The 16795-nt window shown below is 36.7% G+C and overlaps 4 protein-coding genes, 1 long non-coding RNA gene and 2 other non-coding genes across 8 annotated transcripts; 4 read left to right on the plus strand and 3 right to left on the minus strand.

Annotated features, from left to right (window-relative positions):
• Nucleotides 1-3612: 3612 nt before the first annotated feature.
• On the plus strand, nt 3613-4904 carry LOC130498995 (membrane protein of ER body 1-like). The gene is made up of 3 exons (XM_056992871.1): nt 3613-3966; nt 4062-4123; nt 4311-4904. The coding sequence occupies exons 1-3, from the start codon at nt 3648-3650 to the stop codon at nt 4734-4736; spliced, it is 807 nt and encodes a 268-aa protein (XP_056848851.1). The 5' UTR covers nt 3613-3647; the 3' UTR covers nt 4737-4904.
• A 342-nt stretch (nt 4905-5246) lies between these two features.
• TRNAQ-CUG (transfer RNA glutamine (anticodon CUG)) lies at nt 5247-5318 on the minus strand. Its single transcript has one exon. It is a non-coding gene; the product is annotated as a tRNA-Gln (tRNA).
• Nucleotides 5311-6345, plus strand: LOC130498997 (uncharacterized). The gene is made up of 2 exons (XR_008937978.1): nt 5311-5884; nt 5966-6345. It is a non-coding gene; the product is annotated as an uncharacterized LOC130498997 (long non-coding RNA).
• A 153-nt stretch (nt 6346-6498) lies between these two features.
• TRNAA-CGC (transfer RNA alanine (anticodon CGC)) lies at nt 6499-6571 on the minus strand. Its single transcript has one exon. It is a non-coding gene; the product is annotated as a tRNA-Ala (tRNA).
• Nucleotides 6572-9700: 3129 nt separating this feature from the next.
• Nucleotides 9701-11642, plus strand: LOC108818992 (zinc finger protein HD1). 2 transcript variants are annotated; one of them, XM_018591972.2, is made up of 5 exons: nt 9701-9800; nt 9911-10058; nt 10477-10935; nt 11054-11194; nt 11296-11642. In XM_018591972.2, the coding sequence occupies exons 2-5, from the start codon at nt 9954-9956 to the stop codon at nt 11374-11376; spliced, it is 786 nt and encodes a 261-aa protein (XP_018447474.1). In that variant the 5' UTR covers nt 9701-9800; nt 9911-9953; the 3' UTR covers nt 11377-11642. The 2 variants fall into 2 exon arrangements, with proteins under 2 accessions (XP_018447474.1, XP_056848852.1); XM_056992872.1 differs by lacking the exon at nt 9701-9800 and having other exon boundaries at nt 9834-10058.
• A 658-nt stretch (nt 11643-12300) lies between these two features.
• Nucleotides 12301-14810, plus strand: LOC108819524 (mitochondrial carrier protein MTM1). Its single transcript, XM_018592579.2, has 10 exons — nt 12301-12777; nt 12858-12947; nt 13041-13169; nt 13241-13300; nt 13386-13556; nt 13645-13747; nt 13866-13957; nt 14047-14196; nt 14304-14362; nt 14466-14810. The coding sequence occupies exons 1-10, from the start codon at nt 12541-12543 to the stop codon at nt 14596-14598; spliced, it is 1224 nt and encodes a 407-aa protein (XP_018448081.1). The 5' UTR covers nt 12301-12540; the 3' UTR covers nt 14599-14810.
• Nucleotides 14811-15628: 818 nt separating this feature from the next.
• LOC108819911 (probable sucrose-phosphatase 2) lies at nt 15629-16349 on the minus strand. The gene is made up of 3 exons (XM_018592924.2): nt 16296-16349; nt 16105-16230; nt 15629-16057 (listed from the first exon to the last, which is right to left on the minus strand). Exons 1-3 carry the CDS (start codon nt 16347-16349, stop codon nt 15629-15631), a joined length of 609 nt encoding a protein of 202 aa, XP_018448426.2.
• Nucleotides 16350-16795: the final 446 nt, after the last annotated feature.

Below are 16795 nucleotides of genomic sequence, written 5' to 3' on the forward strand. Positions count from 1 at the left end.
CGTTCATATCGCATTTTGCATGCATGGTTGTAGATTAAAAAGAGAATAGTGGAGTAGCATACGTTAATTTGAGAGACACTGTTGTCACAATGTGTAATTGAAGACGCAAGAAAACTATAAGATACATTACATAATACAACAACATTCTTTTGAACACTCGGAATCAAGAAAGTGTTAAAAGGCAAAATTAGTATTTTATCGAGTCCAGTCTTTGTTATACTGTCTGTAGGAACAAACAGCAACAGCAATGGATCTGATGCCAAAACTGAAGTGTAGGCAAATAGAGAAGAGAAGCCAATGGAGAAAGAAGCTAAGGGAAGTTCGAGGACTAACGTGGAAGACAAGAAAAACCCAAAGGATTTGCTGAAGGAGATACGAATGCGAAAGACTCATGATCTCTACTGTCCAAACTGCACTCACAACATCACCAGAACTGTTGAAATATCTGAAAAGGGAAAAGAGAAGTTTCCATACAACAATGAAAAATTCATATTGTCGTTTGTTATCGTTAGGGCTGGCAAAAAAATCCGAACCCGAAAAACCGAACCAAACCCGATCCGAAAAAGTAGCATCGAACCCGAACCAAAATTGATTAAATATTCGAACGGATTCAAAATTTCGGTATTTAAAGAACCGAAACCGAACCCGATCCGAACCGAAATATTTTGGATACCCGAATGTATCCGAAATAAATTTATATACTTAAATATATACATTATTTTTATATGTAATGTATATTAAAAATATTAAAAATATATAAGATACCTTTAAGTTTTCTAAAATACTCGGAAAATATATGCAAATAGTCAAAAGTAAATGTTTAAAATAGCTAAAGTATACTGAAAACCCCAAAAAAGTTAAATATCTATTGATTCTTTATCCAAATATTCAAAGAAAACCAATTTATATGTTAAATTAAGGTATTTTGACATATATGTTATGAAAATTTATATGTAATCTCTTTAATATTATTTGAGAAGTCAGTTTCCTATGTGTCGCGCTCACGTTAACTCTCACGATGGTTGATTACATTGATACCCTTAATGAATTAAAATATTACATTTAAATACTATTATTGTTTTTTATTTAGTTTCCTTTTTAAAATTTTCCATAAATATATATATTAAAAAAGAAACATTTATAAATTTTTAAAAATCAAAATATATATATGTATATATAATATCTCTATAATATTATTTGAGAAGTCAGTTTCTTATGTGTCGCGCTCACGTTAACTCTCACGATGGTTGATTACATTGATACCCTTAATGAATTGAAAATATTACACTTAAATATTTTTTATTTAGTTTCCTTTAAAAAAAATCATATAACATATATATTAAAATAGGAAATATTTATAAATCTTAAAAATTGAATTTAAAAACGAAAATATAAGTATAAATAATATGATTTCATTAAAAAGGAAATTTCACAAGATAGTAATATTCTATTTTAAAAATATTTTTAAATAACATAAAATATAATTTTGAAGTAGTAAAATATTTGCTTTATATCTATTGCTTCTTAGATGAAAAAAATTTTTGTATATAATATGATTTCATAAAAACAAATTTCAGAAAGACAATTTTGATATTAGAAAAAGAAATATTATTTATTTTAAAACATAATTTTAAACAATAAAAATTTATACTTTTTCAAAGTAATAGAAATATTTTGATACATCTATCTGATTTCTTAGATGAGTACATAAAATAATTAAGTCACATAAACTCATATATGTTTAATTGACTAAAAATAGTTTATAATTAGTATTATTGAAATGTTTTATTTATTTTTCATATATTTAGTTGAATTTAATATCTTTCAATTACAACAAAAATATTTATAAATTATATTTTACTTATATATTATGATTTCTCAAATATAATCACAATAAATCTAAGACATAAAGTTATTTAGAATTTATAAAATATTTTAGTTATTATAAATATTGATATGTGTTCATGAGTTTCCATAAATGTATCAGTTACTTATGTATGTAACTTTTTATATATATTTTGTAAAAATGAACATATACTTTGATAAATATTATGATCATGCATGCACATTTAAACTTTAAACGATAAATAAAAAATTAATTTGATTTAACTTAATTATATATATAAATTGTTTATATATTAATTACTCCGACCTAAAACATAAAACATATAATATTATATAATATTATATATTATATATTAATATATTTATAATAAAACATATTATAGTTAAATTCAGAGAAATAAATGCAGTTCAATATACCTAAATGATAACTAAATCGGCTGTAAAAAAATTGACTAGATATAACATATCTAAAATCATATATCTAATTAAAGTAATGTAATATTATTAATATAAATTATGCATAAATTATAAATTAATTTAAAATTAAAGTATATAGCAATCAGTTATTATAATATATTTATTTTATAATATTTATACCCGTGCATGAGCACGGGAAAATCACCTAGTATATTATATTTCTTATAGATTTTGAAAATTTAAAGTATATAATGAATTTTGAAAATTTTAAAATATTTTAAATGGGTTATCCGAACCCGAACCGAACCCGCAAAGATCCAAACCGAACCCGAACCGAAATTTAGAAATATCCGAATGGGGCTGAAATCTTTGACCCCGAAAACCCGAAACCCAAAACCCGAATGGACTGAACGAAACCCGAATGGGTACCCGAACGCCCAGCCCTAGTTATCGTTATGTACTTCAAGTACCCTTTCATCTACCTCCCGTGGTTCTATAGCACCACCACCCAAGGTATGTATGTGTTTATAGGTCTAGATTAAGTTATGTTCGTTTTTGTATCTAGACGGGGTATATGGAATGTTCAAATATATTTCGTTTGGACACTATTGAATCCATATGGATGCAAAAAATTTAGAAACTACAGAGTTTAGATGTATAATTTGCACTTAGACACTGCTACATCCAAATATAAAAAACAGAACATGATCTTAATCTTTTATATATTTGATCGATTGATTCTTGTAGGTCAAACTACAGATGGGCCAGCTCCAAGTGCCGAAAACAAAACAACCAAGAAACATGTACCGGACTGGCTCCGGTTCGTATTGGGAGTGGTTCTGCTTTTGCTATCAGCACTTGTTCTTCTGTGGGCCCCACCTTCTTCCCCACCGCTATCTCCGTCGCCACTACCACCCCCCACGGCACATACGACCAACGGAAGTTTAGCAATTGACATCCCAGATCCACAGAAGGTTACAGAAGATGTTATAGAGATTGATGGTAATCTGATACCACATGGTCCTGGTGTTGTAGCAGACGATAAACCTACTTGGCCGTCTCCACCACCGACAGAGACCAAAGGAAGCTGGATAAACTTCTACTGGGTCAAAGATTTTGCGACTAACAGGATCCTTTTTGTTATCTCGTTGCTGCTACTTGCCGTTTTGGCTCTGTGCTGGCCTTCCATGTCCAAGACCAAGACAACAAAAGTGGAAACTGTTGAAACCAAGGCAGATTTGCCAAGTGCGACACAAAAACAAATTGGTAAAGATCAAGAAGAATCTACGACTAAACCAGGTCCTTCCTACATTCTTTCTCTCATTGCTTTCTATTATTATATGATTCTCTCACCCTTTCTCTGACTCTCCCTTCCTTTTTTTTTTATGTTCTTTAAATGTTTTCAAGAAGTTGAAAAAGAGGTTCTTGGAGGTAAAGAAAGTGTAGCTTCACAGATTGATGGTCTGTCTACTCCAGGCAACAAAACAAATGGTTCAGAGGCAGAGATCCCTCCATCTGTCTTCTCTCCACCTACAATATTCGCCAAACTTCTAGGCATTTTGCGGCAACATATTGTGGTTCCAGTTCACAATGTCTTACAAACAGAGCTGGACATCTTGAAGAGTATTGTGTACGGTGGTCTAATCCAGTCCATCACAAGCTTCGGTGTTGTATCCTCCGCTGCTGCCTCCGGTACTTCGACTGGTAAGTACACATGATGAACACACAAAAATCCTGACATATGAGTTTCTTCATAAATCTCAAAAATTCAAACCTAAATATTGTCCTTTTACGTGCAGTCAACGTTATGGCCTTGGGGCTAGCCAATTTATTCAGTGGCCTCTTTCTAATCATTTACAACGTAAGTAGTTTTGTTTCCCCTCCTTCTCCTGAAAAAAAAGTTTCATACTTGTAATTCAGGTTACTGAGAAAACAGAGTACTCTGTTTTCCATGGTAAACAGAGTAGGAGAGAGCACCTCCTCTGTTTTTCTCTCATGAGCTTCATTCAAGTTTGATTTTAACCAAAAGGGGAACATATTTTTGGCAGCTCTATGGACTTGTAAACTATACACCCTTCCTTCCACATGGGAACACTGATAATGTGGCAGATATGAAGGAAAAAATAGATCCACACAAGCAATTGCTTGGAAACAAAGACAATGCCAAACTCCATTGCATCGTTGTTGTGGTCTCCTTCATCTTTTTCGGTGTGATCCCTCCTCTCTTCTACGGATTTTCTTTCAAAATAACAGACGATAGATACTATGAAGCTGCGGTTTTCGTTGCCGCGTCCCTGCTCTGCGTCATCACCCTCTCTTTGGGCAAAGCTCACGCTTTCGAGATGGATAAACTCAAGACTGTGGCTGTATACACCGGAATAGCGATTGGGGCGTCTGCGTTTTCTTGCATTGCAAGCCAACACGTTAGAGATCTGCTTGAGAAGTATGAGTTTCATAACGTTGCAAAGGAGTGATTTCAAGATTGCAGAATAGTTTTTTTTTTTCAAAGCAAATAAACAGAGTTACCCATCTTTTACTTATGTTCCAAGTCTTTAATGTGTGTTTCTACACGAACTTGTTTTGTTTCTCTGTAAGCAAAATGTTATCAATAAGAATCAGTTTCGTTTCATATATTAACAACAACAAAATTTGTTTATCAGTTAAAGAACATAATAGAGCTAAAATATTAAGATTTAAAACTAATCATAAAAATTGTGATGGTATGGTTCCGAATCTCTCATCTTTGTTAAACTTTTTTTGTGTTTTTAAATTGTGATGGTATGGTTCTGATTCTTCTGAATTTCTCATCTTTGTTAAACTTTTTGTGTGTGTTTTATATGTTAAACCTTTATTGCTAGTGTAGGAAGCACTTTTTTTTTTTTTTTTTTTTTTTTTTTTTTTTTTTTTTTTTTTTTTGTCACGGGGAAGCACAAAATTATAAATGTAGAGAAAATTAAAAAAGAGATTATTTGGAGAAAAAAAGAAGGTTCTACCGAGAATTGAACTCGGGTTACTGGATTCAGAGTCCAATGTCCTAACCGCTAGACCATAGAACCACTTGAGAGAAAATTAGACACAAAGCTATAAGTACATATGAAAATGATGAGGTCTTAGAGAACATTAGCGGACATCTGTTACGTCCCCACTGGTTTTGAATCCAATTAGTTGTGATGGCTGTAGCCAGTTGGTTGGGTTGAAGAGATAACCGTTCGGATTCAAATTCCAATGAGAGGAAGCCTTTTGCATGTTTTGATCTGTCTCAATTTCAGAGATCACAGAGGCCACCAACGAAGAAAAGCACCCGAGTTTTCCTAGAAACGGTGACGAAAGAGTGTCGGGTCAGATCGGGTCGGGTCAGAATCAGGGCCGATCTGTCTTACAATCTTCCTTCCCCCTTTTCTATCTTTGTCGTGTTTTTATAATCGAATCCACTCTCAAAGACTCCCAAAAGTGGTTAAAGCAAAGTGCTCTGTTCTTTCCCTCTCTGAAAGAAAGGAATTTTCTTTTTCCTGCGATTCCACGAAGAAAAAAAAGAGTTGACATGCACGCTGGCTCCTCTTTTAACCACCGCTACGTCAAGTCCAACCCTCGCGAAGTAGAGAACGCTACTTGGATGCTTACTGTGAGGAGGCATCCTTGTTCCGTAGCGAAAACATGATTCCGACATCAAAAGTTAACAGGTCTCATCTTGTGTTGGTTTCAGATGTTTCAATGTTTTGGGGAATACTTCTTCTGCCTCCATTTCGAGGCGTTCCAGCTCGGGATGGGTCCGGTGTCCATGGCGTTCCTGAGGAAGAAGCGAGGAGTTATAGCTACAGTTTAGAAGTGGGAGGGGTAGTGGGAGGAAGCTAACATGGGAAGGAACACCAAGAAGCATCAGAGATAGCCACAGGAAAGTAAGAGACAGCAACGACAGGTCTCATCATCCAAAGAAACATGGCTTTCTTCTTCATGATATCATTCTTTCTTCTTCTTTTTGTTTCCCTCTTTGAGAAGTTCAATGTATGTATGTAAAAACATTTCTTGATTGAATTGTGTTTGATGATATCAAAGTTATAATATTCATTTGTTGGGTAGTCTTGAGGTTCAGTGCTCAAATCTTAAGATTCATTTACCTACATGGAGATTGGAGATATGATCTAAATGGAAAAAAAGATAACGATGAATAATTAAATTAGCTTAGTGTAAAATAGAGATTTCATATGATTTGATTAACCTTACCTTTAGAATTCAAAATGGAGGTGCGGGGAATCGAACCCCGTGCCTCTCGCATGCGAAGCGAGCGCTCTACCATATGAGCTACACCCCCAATTGTTTGTTTACATCATTTTAGGTTTTTTACTACATTTACAATATGTAATTAATCTGTTAAACATTTTTGTCAAATTCTATCAACAATTCATAATCATATGTTGTTCTATAACGAAAAACTAGATCTTGACCCGCGCTTTGGAAGCGCGGAATATTTTACGATGAAAAATTTCACTAATAACTTAACAAATATTTTGGTAATTTTTAAAAGTGTGTATTTAAAATATTTTTGCATTTAAATCAATGTTTTTAACTTCAACCCGATTGTGATTATACTGGTTAATTCGGAGATCTGACAATTCAATTTAGGTTTTTAAAATATTCATATTAAAAAAATTACTAAAACCCGAGATTAACCGATTGAACTGTTGGATGACCGATATGTAATCTAATTTGATTTAAATTGTAATAATTTCATAATTTGTAATCTTATACTCCAAATTTTAAAGTTCATTATTTTAAAATTTATGAAATTATGACGTTTCTATAAAATTTTAAAAAGAAAATGATAGAGATAACATAACTAAGATTAATTATTGTATTGTTTGGAAACATTGATAGTAGTATAAAAAAACATATTGTTGGAAACATTGATAGTAGTATATAGAAATAAATATATTGTTTGGAAACATAGATAGTAATATAAAGAAAGAAACATTAATGATTTAATGTAAGTTTAACTATAAAGTATAAAGGTGTATTTAATTTAAAAACTTACAAAATAAATGTTATGTCCAATAAAATGTTTCTGTTTTAATAAGATAGATATATGACGGCAAAAGATTCCTTTCACGTGTATACGGTATAATCTCCGGTGAGATATTTTGCTTGTCGCTGGAATATTCTTTTGAAGGACTAAACATTGTTTTTAGTGTAAATTAGTTTTGATGTAAACTAGTGGTGTGGTCCTATATGTCCATAGTTCTCAATGATTCAAAAGAGACGACAACAGTAGAGGACACATATGTATTAGTCAATCTCTACATCATCATTTATCACATTGCAGATGTATCAAGACATCAAGTTGAGATAGAGACAAATTGACAATTCCTTGTGTATTTCGATCCTTCTTTTTCATTACATATCCTGTCAACTTCCATGCAAAAACTCATTTTATAAAACATGCTAAAGTTTATATATATAAAATTTTATTTTCTTGTCTCCATCCATATTCGAGCTTGGAAGCGACCCAATAAGGCTCCTGCGAGTGTTTTGTTTAGCTTAATACAAAAGCTTCCTTCGAGTTCGATGATGGAGTAAGAAAAATATCTAAAATATTTTAGTCGGAGAAAAACGTGTTATGAATGCAAGTTAGGTAGATCATGGAGACTATTATAGTGTGATTATGAAACCGAGTTATGAAACCGAGTTAGTAGCACTAACTAAAACAATTTGTTTACTAATCGTACGGGAACCATTCTGAAAAGTGAAAACTTTAACATGTCAGGTTTGTCATGTCCCTCAATACTCTTATACTCATATAAAAAAAATGAATAAGAGAAGATGGACATCACGGGCAATGAAGCATATGAAAGAATTGATAGATTATATGAATTTGGTTGAAAAAGTACAACCAGAGATTTTATTCCAAGAACCAATTTAATTGTCGCGATTTACAACTAAACAAAGAGAGAGAAGTAACAACGTGGCACCCATACTACTAACTAAACATGTGCTGCCTGTCTACTCTAGTGTCTAACGTCACAAACTATACTAACCCTAGCGTTATGACTTAATTGATTTGTTAAGCTTACTTTACAAAAGTAATTAATCATCATCCTGGCTAATGTCTACTAATCTCAACATTAGTTTCTCTAAATAACCATTACTTGTTAGTTATTACAACTTGCCATCTACTTTTATAAAGAGCAAATCAGTTGGAAATGTTGTACATGTTAAATTTTAGATCTCCGACTTTGCATGTAATTGAGATGAAAATGTGGGCAATGTCATTGCGGGTAAGAGATATACAAATTCTCTCGATTTGAACTGGAACTGACTGTTTATATTTGATGAATATTATAACAATAAAATTTATACTGTTCAACTTCACTTTTAAACATGTTTATCGGAGGTTTTTAGAATATAGTTCTTAGCGGAATATAAAAACTCCACTCTAAGAATTCTCAATAAACATGTTCTAAGAGATAGCTGTGTTTTATTTTTTACAGTATAATATTTAGAGTTTGAATTTACTTCATATTTTTTTTTCCATCAATTTTTAATATATAAAAGGCCACAGTCCACATGGTTACAATTCTTACAATCCAGATTTATTGGACCCAAAAACAACAAGACCCAATCGAGAAAACCCACAAGATGAAAACCCTAGACAGCAGAAACCCTAATTGTTGCAGCTCCATCAACGGCTCACGAAACACGGCCTCCACTTTGCCACCGCCGAGAGCACAACGCCGGGATACTAAACGGAGATTCACTGGTTCCTGCTATCACGTCATCGTTTCCATGGCTTCTGTCACCGGAGAGCTTCATCACCAAGCTTGAGATCTCATCCGTGACCCGAAACCAAACACACCCAACCCAAGTCTTCTAACAATTGGAGAGCTTCAATCGATCTAATCGATACCTCATCCAAACCGACAAACCATCAACCACAAATCTTCAACCACAGAAACACAAAGCTGCCATCGACCAAAGAATACTGCGATGCGGAAACTTAAGCCGATCATCCACCTTCATAGATCTGGTGCGATGATGGAAACAAAAATCGACCGGCCACCGAAAGGAAGATGCGCCACCGAAACAAAGAAAAGACAAGACTGATTAACAATATAACGACAACAAATCCGGACCGACGAGATGGTTGTGTAAACCCACTGTCGTCAGCCGGAGAACTCAAACTCAAACGAGATCTACTTTCTCTCTTTACTCTCTCTCTTCTTCTTTTTACCTTTTCTTTTTTAAATTTACTTCATATTTACAAGAGTTAAAATATTATGCAAATTTACTAGCAAATGAAACTAGAATTATTTGTGCAGTATTTTCTCATGTAAATCAAATTAGTTAGATTGACATTTTTAGAATAATCTTTATACGGATCAAAATTTATAAATTATAATAAACAAAAATAATATTAGCACGGCTATATTAGTATATTTATATTTAGTGTTTTCTACAAAGCTGCTCTCTCTCAACATTTATGATCGGCCTCTCTACATCACAAAGGCAAACAGAGGGGGACCCAAAGGACGGAACTTTCCTTCAGGGTATCTCCTCCAAGCTTCCCACTTGGCCTCTCTACTTTTCTTTCATATTTTAGGGATTGATTTTTGTACACTCTCTCTTCTTCTGCTCAAATTCCTATTTCTACTTGCAGGAAAACAGATTCTAATTAATTAAAAAGAGCAGATAGGAGAAAAATGTATGCAGATACAGGGCCAGCGTTCCGATTCATGCAGGGCTGTTCTCCAGAAACTCATCAGTTCGATGACCTCTTTAAACCCTACAAGCTCTCTGATCAAACGGTCTGTCTTTTTTTTTTGTTTAGCCTTATAAAGGTTGAGTCTTTCTTTTGCCGATGTAAAGATTGAATCTTTAATCTTTATAGAAAGAACTCAACTTTATTCTTCCCCTTGATATAGGGTTTGTGATAATGGAGAGTGTGACCCTTTTCTTTTTTTATAAGGGTGTATGTATCTTACACAATTTGACAACGAACTTTTGTGTGTGTGTTCCGACAATCAGATTCCGTGTTCAAAATGACTTCTGTCTTTTTTTTTGTTTGTACAATCATGTTCCACTTAGACTGTAATAAAGAAGTAAGATTTGCTTTTTCCACTCCCCAAGAGATCTGTTGAGTGTTTGTACCATAAAAAGCCAAATAAACTTAGTGTTTTGAGTTTTGGTCTTGGCTCTCTCACTTTTGGTGATTTTTTGAAGCAGATCAGTCTTGTTGAGGCATGTGAGTATGGTTTCGGAGGAGAAGAGAGCGACCTATTCAAAGCCCCTGAGCCGATCATCATTGAGGAGCCAATGCTAGCCGTTGACCCACTCTCTCAAGAGATTGTCGGACTCAGCGATCTTGGGTCGTTGCAGAGCGACCAGCAGCTTATAGAAAAGGCGTTCTACGAGTGTGAACAGGAGGAGCTCTTGGTGAAATCAGCCATGGAGTCTCCGCTGCTCTCCGATGTACTAGACGCCGAGAACGTCTCTCTAGTGGCGGAAATGGACAGTAGTGGTGGTGTTGTTGTTTCTGATGTCGCAGTTCCTAAGAGCGTGAGCTCGGGGAACCTGAGATCGATGGATATGCCACAGCAGCAGCAAGAGGATGCGGTGATTCATAGATTCTTCCCTCCAGTGGATAATGGAATGAGAAGAGCCTTTAGCGAAAGCGATATACAGGTTCCTTCCAAAGTTGTGACTGAGAGGAAGCTGTGACTTTTCACAAGCTCAAATGATAATATATAACCATCTCATATATATGGGTTAGTTCACTTGTGGATGTTTTCGTTTATGACAGACACTGGGGACTCGAAACGCGGGTCTAGTTCAGTCTCAACTGGATCGGATGATAGTCAGTTGCACCTCTGAGGACCGTCGTGAGAAGCTTTCTCGATACAGGGACAAGAAGAGCAGGAGGAATTTCGGGCGTAAAATCAAGGTAAAGACCTGATATATGGCTTAGGGTTGTGTATGGTATCTCAATGTATTGTTTTGTTGGGAACTGAGTTCTGAATTTGGTTTTGGTGTGTATGCTTGCAGTATGCTTGCAGGAAGACTCTTGCAGACAGTCAGCCGAGGATCCGAGGAAGGTTTGCAAAAACAGAGGAGATGCAGAAATGAGGATTCATTTAGTTTTGGTACCTGAAGATAAGCAGAACAGTTTGATGCAGTGTGTTAAGCCCAACAACCTCTTTGGTGTCTTTTTTTGTATATAAGGGTTTGTCTGAATAAGCCTCTAAGGAGTAAGGATTAGGAAGGGGAACAAGTTGTAGTAGGGTTACTCAAATGATATGCTTTTATCTATGTTAGATCTTGCGAAGCTCAGTCTCTTAAGTTCTTATCTTATAAGCTGTTTGATGTTCCTTTCTATAGTTTGACCGTATATATTAACAGTTGCTGTAGGTAGCTCTTTGATTTTTGATGAATGATTGTGAATGTGCAAACTACAAAGTTAAGAACCTCTCAGCATTAGTCATGTATGTGATATAGAACTCCAGGAATGACTCAGTTTCATCCAAGGCCTAACCCCAAAACATGGATGAAGAAAGGACCATCATAGATTTGGAAACCTCACTGAGTTTGGCCCATGTTGAAATGGAATAACTAGAGATAGACCAGTTTGAGTAAGCCCTCCTCCACACGTTACCTTGCTGTCCTCTTCCCATATTTGAATGAACCACCACCTCTCTTATAATGTATGGTGCCAATATAAACCCTGCCATACACTTCGAGAGTATAGACCCACTTTGTGGACCAAACATATATGTAAGGAGCGTATTCGACCTACCTGTTGACACGTGGATTGCCACTCTTTAGGCCTCTTAACTACCAAATAATTTTTTTTTCTAGAAGCATAGCAAAATTAATATATACATGGTGGAGGACCTGCCTTGCGTCACACTCATCGTAAGATGTCATAGGATGAGTCATCCCTGACAGCCTTAGTCTAAGACCCGTTCTCATTGACGAAAGCAATATCTTCTACTAAAAACCCTTACATCTCCACAAGTTCCGTCGACCAAATTAGAGGTCAACTCTGTTCGGTTCGAGGTACGGTTTAGTGATTTGAAGAACTTCCAAAACGCAGCGTTTAACGCCTTAGGGTTTTTTCGTGGGTTTTAGTTTTGCCTTATTCTCTCTCTCTTCTCTATTCCTCTTCTCCAAGGAATCTGGGAAAAAAAAATCAAAGCTATTTTTTCTCCCCTTCGTCGCTCATCTCATCTTCTCCAAAGTCTTCGATCGATCTAAATCTAATATCTTCGTAGATTCAGAAGAAAGCTAGAAATGGGCGAGGCAGAGAATCTCTGGGTTGCTTCAGAGATCCCCTCGTCGACAACGACAAAAGCCCTTGATTTCCCGACCAAAGACTCGACCACCGGGTTCGAAACCCAAACGCTTCCCCTGCCTCATCTGGAAAAGGGCTCGCCGGAGGATAAGCTAGGTTTGACGGAAAGGGTTTTCTCCGCCGCGGGAGCTGCGTTTTTGTCCGCCGTTATCCTAAATCCTCTCGACGTCGTCAAGGTTGCTTCTTTTGTTCCCAAACCGCTTGAAAGTTTCATCCTTTAAACTCTGTTTATGTTGTTTGGTTTTTGTTTCGTCAGACTCGATTGCAAGCTCAAGCCGCTGGGGTTTCTTACTCTCACCCTCTCAGTTACGACATTGGTCGCATGGCGTTCTTCGGACCCAACATGGTATTATTGTGTCTCAATTCTTCATAGTTGTTTAAAAAGGTGGTGGATGCTTTCGATATTTAATTTAATTTTTTTTATTATGTGTGTGTTTAGATGTTTGCAGACTTGAGATGCTCTCCTTCGTGTGCACGCGCTGGTGTTCAGGGTACTGTCTCCATTTGCCCTCCTGATTGTTTTCAGTACAAAGGAACGTTTGATGTCTTCACCAAGATCATACGTCAGGTGAGTGTGTCCGCCTACTAGCTATAGAACCGTTCCTATTTCTCTTTTCACTGACGCAGTAACTGATACAGGAGGGGATGGGACGCCTGTGGAGAGGGACTAACGCTGGTCTTGCCCTAGCTGTGCCTATGGTATGTATGCCCCTTTTATTTTGCATTAGTTTGTTTTGGATTGGACTATGGATTCAGCGAAAATCATCGAGTTTCTTCTGCACAGGTTGGGATATATCTCCCGTTCTATGATATGTTTCGCAATAAGCTGGAAGATTTATCTCGGGAGAATGCGCCTGCCACGAGGATATTTGTGCCTCTTGTGGCAGGAGCATTGGCGAGATCCTTAGCTTGTACAGTTTGCTATCCTATTGAACTTGCAAGGACCCGTATGCAGGTACAAAGCTTTGTCTGCATATTGATGTTTCTGTAATGTGTCCTGGAGGAGGTGACAATGTGATCTTTGCTATTCATTTTTTCTCTAGGCATTCAAAGAAGCGAAAGCCGGTATGAAGCCTCCGGGAGTTGTTAAAACACTGGTTGGTGTAGTCTCTGAAGTCAGGACTGTTAATAACCTTGAAAATAGTTGTGAGTTTGCTTCTTTATTTCTTCTCAATCCATAGAAATGGACTCATTGTTGGACACTTTGAATCCATGTTCTTATTTAGTTATTGAGTCTTTTGTTTGTACATGTTCATTGTGACAGTGCATAACTATCGTGTTCTGTGGAGAGGCTTGGGTGCACAGCTTGCACGTGATGTTCCATTCTCCGCAATCTGCTGGGCGACTCTAGAGCCAGTAAGCAAGCTACTTGACATTTTTAAAACTTTTTTTTACGATGCAGAGAGGTGTTTGTAAGCCAACAAAACCTACTCCTTTGGTTGCAGATGAGGAGGAGGCTTCTTGGAATCGTGGGAAACGATACAAACGCTCTAGGTATCCTCGGTGCAAACTTCTCCGCTGGTTTTGTAGCTGGAAGTATTGCTGCTGCTACTACATGTCCTTTTGACGTTGCAAAAACAAGAAGACAGATTGAGGTGTGTGTTTTTTTTGATTTTGCAACGTCTGTCTTCCTCTAGAAAACTTGTCTATATTCTTAATCACAACGCTATACTTAATGTCTCATCATTTTACATAATTTCAGAAGGACCCTTATAGGGCAATGAGGATGACGACAAGACAGACACTCATAGAGGTTTGGAGGTATGTATAGTTTTGAAAGCTTCCATTGCTATTTGCTTAGTAAAAGCTCAGTGTTTTGCATTGAAACAAAGACATGACAATATATAATATTAAAAAAACATAGGGATGGAGGGATGAGAGGACTGTTCACGGGAATAGGTCCAAGGGTGGCACGTGCTGGACCATCCGTTGGGATAGTGGTTTCTTTCTACGAAGTGGTCAAGTATGCTCTGCATCGCCAATACGCTTCATCATGACCCCAACAGGAATAACTAATCACCTACGCATATTGAAATGTGGATACGGCTTTAGGTTATAGCTTCTTCAACTCAACGTAATAAAGTTAAACAGGCTCAGTCCTCCACTAACACTTGTTTACTTTGAGCCAAAAATTTTGTTCAGTTGATTAATTACCGGTGGTTAAATACGGTCTTTGTCGGGTTTTGGTAGTCAATTTGAAGTGTGAATCCACCAGCATTAGCATAGCAGGCAAGCACCACTTAAAATGCTTATCAATATGTACGTAGATTCTAGTTGTGGATCAAGAATTGAAAATTGTAGAATTATCTTATCGGGAAAAGTAAAGAAACCGTAACGTTTGAACTTATCATAATTTTATGGCTCATCAGAGGGCAGGCAAGAACGGAGTAATCTTGTGACACCGAAGCACATTTGTGTCTTGATCTATGAGTGTGTATATGAGGCAGTCTTCAGATGTAATGGGAGTTTTAGAAGAAAAAATTTAGAAAGTATCCCCTATATATTAAAGGAAAATCATTTTTAAGGCTTTCTTTAAACGATTTTTGTGAGAATGCATGAGAAGGCTCGGATCCACGTGTCACTCTGTGAGCGAGTTTAAGAAAAACGGAGCATTTAATTCTTTGCTTTGTTTCTTTATTTGCGACTAATCTCATTCCATTCACGCGAGTTAATTTATTGGCTGACTTAATATATTACTAAACTACACCTCAAGTTCTAAGATTACACATATGTTGTTGAAGACACTTCTGATCTTACGGTTGAGACTAATGAAAACAGTTTGTACAGAAACTAAAACAGAACACATGATTCTTTGACACAGAGGTGATCAAAACACATGTACCGTTGGTCAGCCATGTTCACTCTAATATAGAAAACTTACGTTGATTAACGCAAAACAGAGATGGTCAGCTTTATGATCTTAACTATTGATGACTATCAAACTTACGTGACAAGGTTCCTGCAAGGAAAACCTTTGTGATCTTAATCAAGTCCAGCATGAACCCATGGCAGAGAAAACCATCTATATTATTGGACAAGAAATAAGAAAAACTTCACAACCTCGTGACCAGGGTTGACATTATCCACCCTGCACTCCAAGAAGTCAGAGACGTCTCTCGGAGAAAGGTTTGGACCAAGCTTGACCTCACCAACGGCTTCTATAATCCCACCCGCACACCTCTCCTTCGCATGGATCACCTTCGGGTTGTCTTTCGCATTCTCAGCATGCCACTCCAACAGCTCCTCCTGAGCATTGCTCACCATGACGCCGTAAACGTCAGGGATGCTAAAGAGTTCGGCATCGTTCCCGGAGTCACCGCAAGCAAGAGTGTTCACAGGGAGTTTCCCTTCGCTCTTGAGCTTCTTGAGGAGATAAGCAAGCGCTTGTCCCTTTCCAGCACCTTGTGGTAAGATATCTAGATCCATGCCTCCACTGTAGATTATTTTCACATCCAACTAGAAACAAAACACAACCACCATAAGAGAAACGGTACTAGAATAACATAATCAAAGAAGCAAAACCTCAGCCCACGTTTCTCCAACCGCTGAGAGAGCTCCATAGTCACATCCTGAGCCTTACTCTTGTCAACGTAAAAGCTAACCTTGTGCGGTCTCTGCTCAGTTTCCGCCTACATACAGTAAACACAACACTCTCTGCTCAGTTACATTGCAATATATAAAGACTTTTTTTTACCTGAAGAGTTAACTCAGAGAAGTTGATGGTCTCTTCTAAAGAATGAAGTTCCATAGAATCCCATCTAATAGAAGAGAAAAATAATATAGATGGGATTCTATACACTGCAAAATAATATATATATATATATATATTTTCATTCATGCGCGAACTGCGTTGACGTTAAACGTGTAGAAACAACTACATTTCCAACTTATGGTTTGAATCCCCATCTCAGCATGTTGATAAAGAGCGTACGAAACTCACCACCACGAAGCAGAAACACTTTGAAACATCACGTCATCGTTCTCTCCCTTCGAGTCTTGCTGTCTTCTGTTGCGGGTTCTTGACCCCGAGATCGATGAGCCAGCCCTTAGCGTAGACGAGGAGGACAAAAGTTAGGGAGAGCTAAGGGACGAAGGCCAAAGCGGATGAGTTTGAACTTCAGTTGCGAAGGCCAAATCGGATGAGTTTTCCGTTTGCAAACAGGGAGAGCTAAGGGACGAGCAAACACGAAGAGC

This window comes from Raphanus sativus, chromosome 8, assembly GCF_000801105.2.
Source record: "Raphanus sativus cultivar WK10039 chromosome 8, ASM80110v3, whole genome shotgun sequence".
In the NCBI taxonomy this organism is placed as follows: domain Eukaryota; kingdom Viridiplantae; phylum Streptophyta; class Magnoliopsida; order Brassicales; family Brassicaceae; genus Raphanus; species Raphanus sativus.